The sequence below is a fragment of the Podarcis bocagei genome (assembly GCF_964188305.1).
Source record: "Podarcis bocagei genome assembly, chromosome: 6".
NCBI lineage: Eukaryota > Metazoa > Chordata > Lepidosauria > Squamata > Lacertidae > Podarcis > Podarcis bocagei.
The window spans coordinates 33,248,784-33,261,619 of record NC_138130.1 but is presented as its reverse complement, the minus strand read 5'-3'; the positions used below and the strand labels follow the sequence as shown (position 1 = coordinate 33,261,619).

The 12,836-nt window shown below is 39.6% G+C and overlaps 1 protein-coding gene across 3 annotated transcripts in view; it reads left to right on the top strand.

Annotated features, from left to right (window-relative positions):
- Nucleotides 1-12,139, top strand: part of GABRB3 (gamma-aminobutyric acid type A receptor subunit beta3) — a 200,545-nt gene extending 188,406 nt beyond the window's left edge. For all 3 annotated transcript variants that reach the window (XM_081197581.1, XM_081197582.1, XM_081197583.1), the window contains 3 exons: nucleotides 378-530; nucleotides 2,092-2,336; nucleotides 9,187-12,139. In XM_081197581.1, coding sequence (XP_081053707.1) covers nucleotides 378-530; nucleotides 2,092-2,336; nucleotides 9,187-9,537 — 749 coding nt within the window. In that variant the 3' untranslated portion in view covers nucleotides 9,538-12,139. The remainder of the gene's footprint in view (nucleotides 1-377; nucleotides 531-2,091; nucleotides 2,337-9,186) is intronic.
- The last annotated feature ends 697 nt before the right edge of the window (nucleotides 12,140-12,836 follow it).

Sequence of the window (12,836 nt, the reverse complement as noted above, 5' to 3'; positions counted from 1 at the left end):
GTTTTTAAGATTTAGGGTTATCTAATTTAAACATCCATGAGCTGGGATCAAGGGGAAGAAGGCTATTCCACCATCTTGTGGAGATGATGTCACACACACACACACATTTACAGTAATATGTGAAAATTATTTTGTAAATGTAAATTAACTATATCTCTGTTCTTCACAAAATTTCAAAAGGTAACCAGATAGGTGTTCAAGAATCATGACATATTTTCTCTAATATGCATTAGTTTTAATGTGAACTCACAAAGTGATTTTTATTCAAGGTTTTATAGGTAACAAAACAGCCCATCAAATGTGTTTTTGCATATATATATATATATATATATATATATATATATATACTAACTGTAATTCCCCTCGTTTTCTAATAGGTGCCTATCCAAGACTGTCACTGAGCTTTAAGTTGAAGAGGAATATTGGATACTTCATTCTTCAGACCTACATGCCCTCAATACTGATTACCATTTTATCGTGGGTGTCCTTCTGGATCAATTATGATGCATCTGCAGCAAGAGTTGCTCTCGGTATGGAATGAGGATGAATGGGGCATTACCCTGTCATATCCATGTAGGAGGTTGTTACAACAGCCACATATTTAAGCACAGGTGACAAAGGATTGCATGCAGATGGGTGAGTGGGCTGGCACAGGAGGGGGGGAGCACTTTCCAGAAAATAAACAAGCTGTCAGATGAGGGAAGTCCCCATTTCCACAAGCAGTGAAGAAATGCAGTAAGTTGCTACAGTCCCCAGCAGGCGAATAAAGACTTTTCGCAGGCTGGGCTTTTTTGCAGTCCTGTGTTAGAGCTTGCCTCAGATCAGAAGTGGTTTGCCCAGTGGGGTTGGAGCCACAGCAGTAGCCTCCCAGCAGCAAAGCAATGCTGATTACTGGTAGCAGGACGTAAAAGACAGTGACAAAGTTGGGGCTGCATAACCAACAGAGCCAATCCATTCATCACACCACTGTATGTACACAGCCTCAATCTTGCCACTGCTTCACTCGTCCTGGTAAGCAGTAGTGGCTCCGTTCCCTTTGCTGCTGAAGCAGTTGGGTGATGCAAACAGAACCGAGCCGAGAGAAGGTTTCTGAAGTCCAAGACCTTCTCTGATTATCAAGCTGGCTTTGTGGGGGAGGATGAGGAGGGCAAAGGAATATATAGGCCGCTTTGCTTCCTCTTCTTCCTCCCAGTTCCTCATGGATTCTCCTTTGTTACATACGTTTACAGACATGGGGTAACCCAGAATAAGATCAGCACTGAATTGCATGCAGTCCCATTGTCCACTCTCAAGAGCAAAACGCCTGCTGTTGAAACATCAGTAGTTTTCCAGCTATTATCTGTTCAAGGAACTGTTTCCATATGACCTGCAACAGAACACCTGTGCTTTTAAGTGGGTTCTCAACAACAGCAACAGTTTTATTATTTATACCCTGTCCATCTGGTTCTAAAGCACACATGCCATTCACACAGGACACTTGCTAGAGCTTTTGAGTTTCACCGTTGCTCTATGTGCATCCCAGAGCACTCTTGTTAGGGTACACATTTCAGATAGAATTGGTGGGCCAGCCAACTTTCGCCATTACCATCCTTTGTATAGAGATACCCATGATCCACCCTTTGAGGAGCACTGGGTTACATCAGTTCCCTAAGCTCAATTAATTTCAGTGAAAATCCCCTTTCTAGCTCTCCTTTATATCTCCTTTCATCCTTTTTAAGGAATTTCTCATATCACAATTTTCTTTTAGGTCCGGAGAAAGTAGTTATATAACAAATCATTTATAGGTATTTCAGAAGCAAACTCTTCAGTAAAGAAACTGTCTTACTCCAAACCACTTTGGTTGTAATAGGTCAGGCATCCAATAAATGTTGTATAAGATCTCTTTGTGGAATTCACAGAGCTATGAAACAAAATACGAGGTCCTTGAAGGGAAAGGCAGAATATAAATGTAATAAACAAACAAATAAAACAATAGCGTTCCCTCTCTTTATTTTGCTGACTCTTCCACAATATCAACAAGCTCCTGGAAATGGCTTTTAAGGGGAAATGCATGAAAGATCTTAATATTCTTACCTTTCTTCCCGTTTTTAGGCATTACAACTGTGCTTACTATGACAACGATCAACACTCATCTCAGAGAGACTTTGCCTAAGATTCCCTATGTCAAAGCCATTGACATGTATCTCATGGGCTGCTTTGTATTTGTCTTCTTGGCCTTACTTGAATATGCTTTCGTCAACTACATCTTCTTTGGAAAAGGCCCTCAAAGGCAGAAGAAACTTGCAGAAAAGACGGCCAAAGCAAACAACGATCGCGCTAAGTTCGAAAGCAACCGGGTAGGATTATTCACATCATCTACTAGCCTGTGTTGTTTTCAGTTCCAAAACACCACTATGGATCAGTAGGATTAAGTGTACTTACCCTCCACGCTAAGCTGTATCATTGGCATCTGTAGAAACCGCAGCCACCTCCCTCCCTCCCTCCCTCAGTATGAATAGACCCTTAGTCACATAAAACACTCCCAGTACGCAGAGAGTGCAGAAAGGGAAAGAGTGAGCAAAGCATGGTTCTGGTAGGCTACAGGTTCACATACTTTATTACCATAAGTGAAATCGCTAGTTCAAGATTCACAGGCCTGGGAACTTCTCTTCCCATCACTAACACTTAATGCAATGTAAAGGTAAAGGGTAAAGGGACCCTTGAACATTAGGTCCAGTCGCGGACGACTCTGGGGTTGCGGCGCTCATCTCGCTTTATTGGCCAAGGGAGCCGGTGTACAGCTTCCAGTTCATGTGGCCAGCATGACTAAGCTGCTTCTGGCAAACCAGAGTAGCGCACGGAAACGCCGTTTACCTTCCTGCTGGAGCTCTACCTATTTATCTACTTGCACTTTGACGTACTTTCGAACTGCTAGGTTGGCAGGAGCTGGGACCAAGCAACGGGAGCTCACCCCATCATGGGGATTTGAACCGCCAACATTCTGATCGGCAAGTCCTAGGCTCTGTGGTTTAACCCACAGCACCACCTGCGTCCCTTAATTCAATGTAGATTGCCCCAGTTACCCTTGCCGTGCCTCCAGGATAAGGGAACTGGCCAACTGAATGTGTTTTGTTACATAGAAAAACTACCTCCTCCACTGCTTATTATTTCTTTTTAGTTCTTATACAGAATAAGAAATAAGTCATGGAGCCCAGACTTAAATGCTGTCAGCTCCCACCCACCCACCCGCCGGACTAGGGAAGATGCAGAGTTTTTTTGTTTGGCAGTTGTTTTTAAGTGTATCAAAAACAAAATGCACATTTATTCAGTAGCAAAACCTCCGCTCATTTCCTGCTGTATGCATTTGTACAGGAAATGGTGAAAGGAGTGCAAGAAGACAGCTTTTCTTCACGAGGTTTGCCTCTGAATTCAAAGGGCCGTTCACAATGTGATATTAATGGAGTTATATTTGGTTGATGCAGATCATGGCAACTGGTGTAGTAAGAGATCGAGAATCACATATTTCGATGTGGTTCTGCAAGCGCATAGCTAGAGCAGTGCCTCCTTTTGTGTTGTGCAGGAGAGAAAGCTAACTTTGAGATCAATGTTTAGACATTTAAGAAAGGCTTTATGTGCGGTGTTTATATTCCTCAGTGTACTGATTTGTTATTTTACTAGTTCTATTGTTACAAGTCACCACACTGAGAATTTTTAATTGATGTTTATCTAAGGGCAGTGTGTGTGAAAGAGAGAGAGGAGACATGTGCCTCAAGGCACATGCAACATTATACAGTTGTATAGGTCCCCTCAAGCCAATATTATAAATGGTGTCCCAGCATATTTTGTTGCTATGTCCAGGGAGGAAAGTGGTATTCTTGTCACCCACTTTTCTTAAATGGCTAAATGTGTTATTATTGTGCGATCAGGAGAGCGCATCCAGGCTTACATAATTTCTTCTCACTACGTAATTTTTTTTGACCCAATCTGAAACTAGTTTAACTGTCCCAATGACTTCTACGAATTGTTTTGTTTTTGTGAGTTGTGTGTGGGGTTAAATACCAATGTGCTCTAATACAACAAATACTAGTAGGGATTAAATCAAGCAAAATAAAAAGAGAGATACCATATTTTTCGGTAAATGGTCTATGTAGACCTAGCAGGTAAGAACAACTGACTTATTCCATAGGCTGTCACACAAAGAATTCTGTGACTAATTCTGCAATCTCTGGTTTTCCGTCTTCTAGAAGTGAACCGAGCAGCTCCAAACTAGGACTTCTGGGCATTCTTCTAAGCAATGGGGCAACAATCTTTGTATGAGCATCTTGATCATAGGGGCAGTGTAAAAGGACATGGTCTATGGACTCTCTCTCTCCACCATTACAAGGGCAGAGCCTTTTGACAAAGGGGATTTTTCTGTAGCCCCCCATTTAAAACCACAAAGACAGCACACCTTGCAAGTGAAAAGGCCCTCATAGGACTGTACATCTATTGTGAGGTTCATTATCTCCTCCACCCCCTGCCACATTATATCTGTATTGCCCTTTACAACTCACAAGGTTCCTTGGCTGAGAAGCACAACACTTAAATTGTGATATAACCAGGGATATTTATAGATTTTTTTTTATATGAAGCCCCTGAAATTCTGCTGGAACCTATAATAATTCACCAAAAAACTTCTCTGAAACTGTGTGCTGCTGTACCCCACCCCACTCCTGTGCACTTCCACCCAAATGTGTGCATGCTTTGTTGCCAGAGTTGTGTTTAGAAACGTATGCAAACCTTTACAGCAGTAATTCAGGGAAGTGTTTTATTGAAGCTTTGCACCTGTTCTTTATCAACATGAAGGCTGGTTTGCACATTCCACTATTTTGGTGATGTAATAACTTTCCACTCAGTAACTATCAGGGTGTAAATCTTTTTCCCCATTGCTGGTCTGCTTATGTTATTCCCATGCAAGCATCACTATAGAATAAGGTGTTGGATGAGCAATGCTTAGAAAATACCTACCGTATGTTTCGCTCTATAACACGCACCCGACCATAACACACACGTAGTTTTTAGAGGAGGAAAATCCGTAGGCATGCCACCCGTAGGCATTCCCTCCATAACACGCACAGACATTTCCCCTTACTTTTTAGGAGGAAAAAAGTGAGTGTTATGGTGCAAAAAATACGGTATCTCCCAGTTATTAAAGAATTGAAAGAGAAATGTGGTTTCCAGTCTTTCTCTGTTAAGTACGTCCTGCATGGTTAGCTGAAAATCCTGTCCCTGGAAACAGAGTGTTCCAACCAGGAACATTCATTGTACCAATTATTACTAAAAAGAATTGCTCACTTTCTCCAACCTCGGATCTTGGGAGTTAGGGAGATATGATGGTGCAGGCTGTGTGATGCTAGGTCCTCAAGTTAGTTTGAATTTGGCCTGTTGAATGACCACCTGCCATTCTTGTACTTGGGAAAATATTAAATATAATTAAATAATTACAGGCTTTCTTCTGGACTGAGAATATATACTACAGAACAATGTTGGTGAGCTCTAAAATTGAGTGGTAAAGGAAAACCTGCACATGTTTCATACCGACCCCTTAATAAGAGCCATTTACTGAAAACATGTCACCAGTTTTAATAATTCAGTATGCGCCTTTCTAAATTGGCAATGAGCCCATCTAAAATTTTACAAGTAGAATTCTTAATATTCACAGTGGCAAGGAGGAACTAACAGTGCAATTTCTGTAGCATGTGGAAATGAAATACAAAACTTCCCCCTTTTAATTTTCTGATACACTTCACTATGATCTTTAGCAGTATTTGTTACACTGTTTCCAGGATGTTTATTTGGACTTTAGTGTTTTTAAAAATATGTGCTAGAGCTAAAGATGTCCATTAAAGTTAGGTTAAGTTAGGTTTGGGATGCGGGTGGCGCTGTGGTCTAAACCACAGAGCCTAGGGCTTCCTGATCAGAAGGTCGGCGGTTTGAATCCCCGTGACAGGGTGAGCTCCCGTTGCTCAGTCCCAGCTCCTGCCCACCAACAATTCGAAAGATGTCAAAGTGCAAGTAGATAAATAGGTAACCACTCTGGCGGGAAGGTGAATGGCATTTCCGTGTGCTGCTCTGGTTTCGTCAGAAGCAGCTTAGTCATGCTGGTCACATGACCCGGAAGCTGTCTGCAGACAAACGCCAGCTCCCTCAGCCTATAGAGTGAGATGAGCGCCGTAACCCCAGAGTCGTCCGCGACTGGACCTAATCGTCACAGGTACCTTTACCTTTAAGTTAGGTTTATTGAATTTATGAATTGCTTCCAGCAGCAAAAGTCCCAAAGCAATTTACAATAAAACAAACAATTATTTAAAAGGCAAGAATTTCTAATCAAGAAAATTAAGTAACTGGACATTTAAAAGCAGCTTTCGTGTAAATTCTAGTTTCCCTCTTTTTGGCATTCAGGCGGTCTGGTTATTCTTCACTGAAAATAAAACGTAGACAGTGTCTGTGGATTGTAAAGTAGTTTTCAAATGTTCTCATTAATATAGCCAAAACAGGAGGGGAATCCATTCGAGACAATATTAAAAGTGGCCAAGTGACAGAGAGCCCACAATATTAGCACACACTGGAACTGGCATAGATTGACTTTTGGTGCACAATCCTGCTCAAGGAGTAATACAACTGAATGTCTAAGGCCAATCTATACAAAGTTCAAAACACACAGAGCCCAGACCGTAACAACATAGCACAAGGTTAAAATAGTCTGGTTGAAAAATCCCGGCTGCCATGGGCTAACATTGTCTTAATATAAAGTGTTTTGGTCTGATTCTAAAACCGCCTGCTTCCATAAGGAAGCGTTTAGAGAAGGTATATTGACTGTTGCATAAGTACAGTGTCAAAACTCATATTATCCCAAGCCTTGTGGGGATGTTATATCTGCATGAAAAAGCTAACGTGCAAAGACAAGAGAACCTGCAAATGGAATATTATGTCTGCTAGTGACTTGGCTGTTTGTCTTATTCCCTGGCCAGGAAATTAGTCAGTTTCTTCTATATTGCTCTCAATCCAAGCAGAAGGATCCCACAGCTAATTTGTGGGATCTGACCTTTTTGTGGATCACTATATTATAACATCTTCTGATGATAAAGCCAAATCAGATAAAGGGTGCTACACATTCTCATTTTACTACTGCAGAGCCCTTGTTTTAAGTTCATGTGCCACTTCAAGGGGGGGGGGAAGGGAGAATGGTAAAATGTAAAGTAAATAACACTGTGCAATTGTGAACGGTATCAAATACGCTTCAGTTCCAGGACCCTTAAAATTAATATCATATTAAACAATTAAATTGGATTGAAATGATTCAGGGAACATGAATTGCCTGTCATTAAATTCTCTTTCAGAAATTCCGCACAATAAAAAATATGTCGAAATTGGCATTAAGAATGAATTGAGAAGCCTGCACATTTTGATACAAGGTTTCTAATTTTTTTTTTTAAAAAAATTGATCTAGACCCATAAAATAAATGGGAGTTTTTCCATGAAATGACACTTCCCAGACAGTACAGTGACATACTTGCTTTCCAAAGCAGAACAAAATAAATTTCTAGTAAATACGTTGCACTAGAGTGAATAGTATCTTCAGGAACCTCTGGTTATCATTACGTTTTAGGAATAAAAAAGAGCAAGTAGATTGTTCTGCCTAGTTGAACTTGCACACTCAGTAATGCTAAAGCCAGGCAAATGTGATCTGAGGGGCTCTTAGGCGTGGTATGCTCTGCCACCAAAGAGGCCAGCTGCTAGGACTTTTACACACACTCACACAAACACGTACAACCATGTTCTTCTGGCAATGGGTATGGGGAATGGGGTTTTCCAGGGGAATGTTGGGGGCAGCCAAGCACCAGCAGGATCCTAAGTCTCCTCACTCCCCTCACATGCCTTCAGCTATGCTGCAAATGTAATAACCAATTTCTTTCCCTTGACCACAATTGAGGGGGGGGGATAATAATAGAATAAAAACCACCAAAGAGGAAGACCTCCCTACCCTAGGGACTTAGGAAGCCCTTGGGAAGTAGTGGTATGTCTGCTATGTAATCTCACCATCATCCCAGGATTGTGAACTATACATTTGATCCAGTTTAAGTAGGCCCAAAGTTTCATATTTACATGTCCGGTGCTTGAGTAACTTTTACCTAAGGCAGAGGGAGGGCTGCATTGGGAGATAAAAGGTGGGGTGAAAGTCCTGTTTCTGGCAATGAGTCAGTGTATTGTGGTTCACTACATTTGCACCCATATGTGTGCCAGGGAGAGGAGAAAGTGATATTTTGAGTGTTGTACCAGCCATTCCTTGCATGAGCAGCAATACTCACTTGGGACCGGAATTTGCCCATAGTGTTAATGACTTTTCTGAAGGATCATTATGTAGGTAAAGCGACTTTGTGAGTTCTACAGCAGATGAGTAGCCTGCATCTGTATCAAATGCAATTTTGAATATTGATCAGAACTTACAATACAATTCAGTAGTGAAAGTGGATTTGCTCTTTCGCCTTTTTATATACTGTTGTGCTCACAGGAGCTTGCAAAGGTCTAGGGGGAATTCTCATCCCACCAACAGAGACCCATCTGTGTTAAATGCCCTCAGGAGAGAACCCTCTCGAGAGAACCCTCTCTGATCTGCATCATCTGAGGTCCTGAGGTGTGACTACCTGGCTGACTGGCTAAAGCCCTGGAAAATAGCACTCCAGTTACAGAACGAGTCTACATTGCAACATGTTGTTTCAGGCCCTACTTGTTTTATATTTATGTTATTGGCACGATTCCTAATCCTTACCACTTAATATGGTAATTCTGTCCATTTTCATGGGGAATAGTTAAACCTTACATGCTAATTATTTTATTTATTTGTGTGTTTGTGTGTTTGTTTTAAAAACATTTGTATACTGCTATTAATTAAAAAACCCAAAGTGGTTTATAAGTGGTTTATAACAATAGAACAAAAAAAACCCCCATACAATAAAAAATATTAAAAAGTTAAAATCAGATGTCAGTTAACTATTATGGAAAGATGCATTGTTAATTTCCTGCATAGGCCTGATGGAATAGAAGAGTTTTCAGCAGGCATTTAAAACTTTGAAGAGAAGGTGCCCTCTATTCTGAAATAGAATTAAATATTTTTATTTACTGGAAACAATTATGAACCTCCATCATTATGAATTTGTTTCCAACTAGGTGGACATGCATGGGAATATTCTGCTAACATCCCTCGAAATTCACAATGAAGTTGCAAGCAATGAGGTCACCACAAGCGTCACCGATCCTCAGAATTCAACAATATCCTTTGACAGCTCAGGTATCCAGTACAGAAAACAGAGTTCGCATCGAGAAAACCTTGGAAGGCGTACATTGGACAGAACTGGCGCCCACACAAAGAAGAGTCATTTACGGAGAAGGTCTTCACAGCTAAAGATAAAAATTCCTGACCTAACGGATGTGAACGCCATAGACAGATGGTCAAGAATGGTGTTTCCATTCACATTTTCTCTTTTCAACTTAATCTACTGGCTATACTATGTCAACTAAATTGACTTTACTTCTTCTTCTTTTTTAAAAAAAGACTTCAAAAAGTTAAATATTAATTTGCCTGTTATTTTGTATGTGTACATAAGAACTTTTACACTATATATATATATAAATATAATATATATATAAATATATTTAAAATCCTGTTTATGTGTGTACATATATTGTGAAAGAATGTGTATTATACCCATTGTGCATACACATATGTACTATATATATACACACACACTCTGTACTTTCGGAAGATAACGGACAGTTTAGCAGAATGCGCATTAAGTAATTTTTAAAAAATAAAAAGTATGGAGAGGCAAGTGCTCTGAAAACTGTAGGTTTTGATAAATCTAAAAGTCATTTAAGACCACCCAAATATTTTTCAGACCTCTGCAATTCCATATTTATCAGAATTATGTGATATTGTTTGTGGAAACTTGATTGCTCATTAACTGGTAGAATTAACACTGGTACGCTTTCTCTAAGTTATATTTCCTAATCATTGAACCAATGAACCTAATCAATATTTTTTATTTTTTGTTTTTGCTAATGGTTTGTGTTTTATATTCTAGCAAAGATCAGTTTCCCTATCAAAAATGGGCATCATCCTTTTAGCGATCACTTGTTTATTCTCATGTAGCAAGTTAAATCTTGATCAAGAGATCAGTTTGCTTCGCGTTCATAGGATTTACGATCCTTAAGAAGCTATTGGATGTTGCAAAGCAGCCTCTTCTTATGTGATACAGTGCATTATATAATGTTTTAATTTAATATTCCAATTACAGTATAGGATTTTGAGGAGAGAATCCCTACAGCATAATGTTACTGGAATGTTGTTTGAAATGCAACTGCTGCTAACATATTTAGGATCTATTCTGATCTATACAGGGTTATCAGATATTCTCCTTTGCAGGGGTACTATAATCTGAGGAGATTATTTATGAGGAAAAATTTAGCACAAACATTGCTCCACGTTCTGCTGTACCTGCTTCCCCTTTGCAAATCTTCTCCATGTTACAGTGGAGCAGCCAGGCAGAACAAATCAGTTCCACAAAAGAATAGATGAGGTTTTTATATATTTATATAAAAGCTTCTCTGTGCCACAGAGCTTTTCAAATTTCCAGAATGCCAGGCAATGGAGGATATGATAATCTTAGCCCATTGTTTCTTTAATTATTAGTATTCCAATGATAAACTAGAAGACACCTCAGGTTAAAAACAAAAAGGGAAAACCATGCATTTACATTACCAAACATTCTTAGTACATGATTAATGTAAGATATATTTGCATAATATGCATATATATGAATAATTTACCCAATTTTCTTTCTAGTGCTTGCTACTGTGACTGCATGCTATATCATACTTTTGTTTCTGTGATGTTACAGCTTTCTCTTCTCTAGAATTAAACCAATATAGCACTTCTAATGTATAAATTCAATAACAGAACATTTTCACATCTATTTTGTAGATATATATGTATATACACACTAAAACTGCTAGTATAGCTGATATGCTACATTCACAAACCATAAATAATGGAGAACAAATGTCTTGCTTCAGCATTAAATGCATTCAGTCATTTTCCTTATGCAAAATGTTCCACTTTTGTTTTCCTGTAGTTAGAATGCATTCATATCAGTGCTGTTAACTTAGCATACATGAGATGAATGAATATCAAGAGGAGTTTAGAGAAAACTGGATGAGCAGGAATTTGGAAGGTAAAGTTGTAGGTGCAATTCACCAGTTGTATTCCCCATTCATTTCATTATGGCAACTTCCACTAGTTGGGTTGCACTGGAAACATTTTGTAGCTTTCATTATATGGAAGCAACCTCTGATTCACCTGCCATACCACTAAAGGGCCACTTTCCATGTTACAGGAATGCCTTTTGCATGTCACTCCCACATAAAATAATATACTATAGAAAAGGGTTTTATGTTGAGACTGAGCTAAAACCAGTCATACCTGGTTTCATTTTCACATGTTGGAGAACACCGTATATGGGAGGGGAGAAATAGTATTTCATATAACTGGCCTAGTGATTTGGAAAAAAAAGTTTTACTTTGATATGAAAACAGAAACCTGCAGAATTATATTTAGTCTCAGCTGATGCCACACCTGCTATTGAGACAACATGCAGTGCTATTTTTCTAGAAAAAGATGTGTCGGAACTCACCGTGAATGTCTCCCTTGTTCTCTTAGAATGGCAATGGTGCCCACCTGAGAGGTGCTGGAATTGACTTCCGGTGAGTTCTGGCTGGAAAAAAGCCTTGGATATATGCCAGGAATCCAGGGCAGCTTGCTAGAGACCATGGCTTTCTTGGAAGAATACGTATTAACTAAAATCATGCCAAAATTATTTTTAGTGGACTGGTTCATTTTATTGCCTAACGGAAGCTACCATTGAAATTATAACATGAGCCTTTAAATCAAAATAGGAATCAAAATTTCAGTACAGCCGTAGTGTTAAAATAATAATAATAATAATAATAGAATGTGGAGGCTTATACTGAAGTTCATAAACTTATGAAAGATGGGAAGGGTTGTCTTGTTCGTTTTTTCGTTTTTTGCTATGAATGTAAATAAAGATAATTTTGTGTGAGGGTATCTCGATTGGTCTATAACGCTGAGATCAAAAGTAACAAGCAAGGAATGACAGCAACCCGTAATGACTTCAGGCTTCAACAACAATTTAGACAATGTTATTCACAAACTAATTGAGATGAACTATATATCTGTAACATTTAATCTGAATCCTAAACATATTAAGCCGAAACAGATCTATAGAACCTACCGTATTTTTCCATGTATAAGATGATGTTTTTGTAGTATTTTAAAATGTTAAAAATTTGGGGTCCTCTTATACAAGGATAGTGCTGAGGGGGAATGGGCAATTGGTGGCATCCACGAGCAGGAGATTGTCAGCGGTGATTGGGTGGGTGATTGGTGGCTGAGGCAAGGCCTTCTGTCGATTTGCTGCTGCTGTGTCAATTAGGTGGGTGCAGCAAGGCTTGCTGGCGATTGGCTGCTGCTGCAGCAATTGGGCGGGTGATTGGTTGCTGGGCAATCTCCCCCTATTTCCTTAATTTGGGGTCCCAAAAAGTAGGGGTCGTCTTATACACGGGGGCATGTTATACACGAAAAAATACGGTACTTTGTTTGTGTGTGTTAGGATTACAGTGGTACCTCGTGTTAAGAACTTAATTCGTTCCGGAGGTCCATTCTTAACCTGAAACTGTTCTTAACCTGAGGTACCACTTTAGCTAATGGGGCCTCCCGCTGCCGCCACACCGCTGGTGTGCAA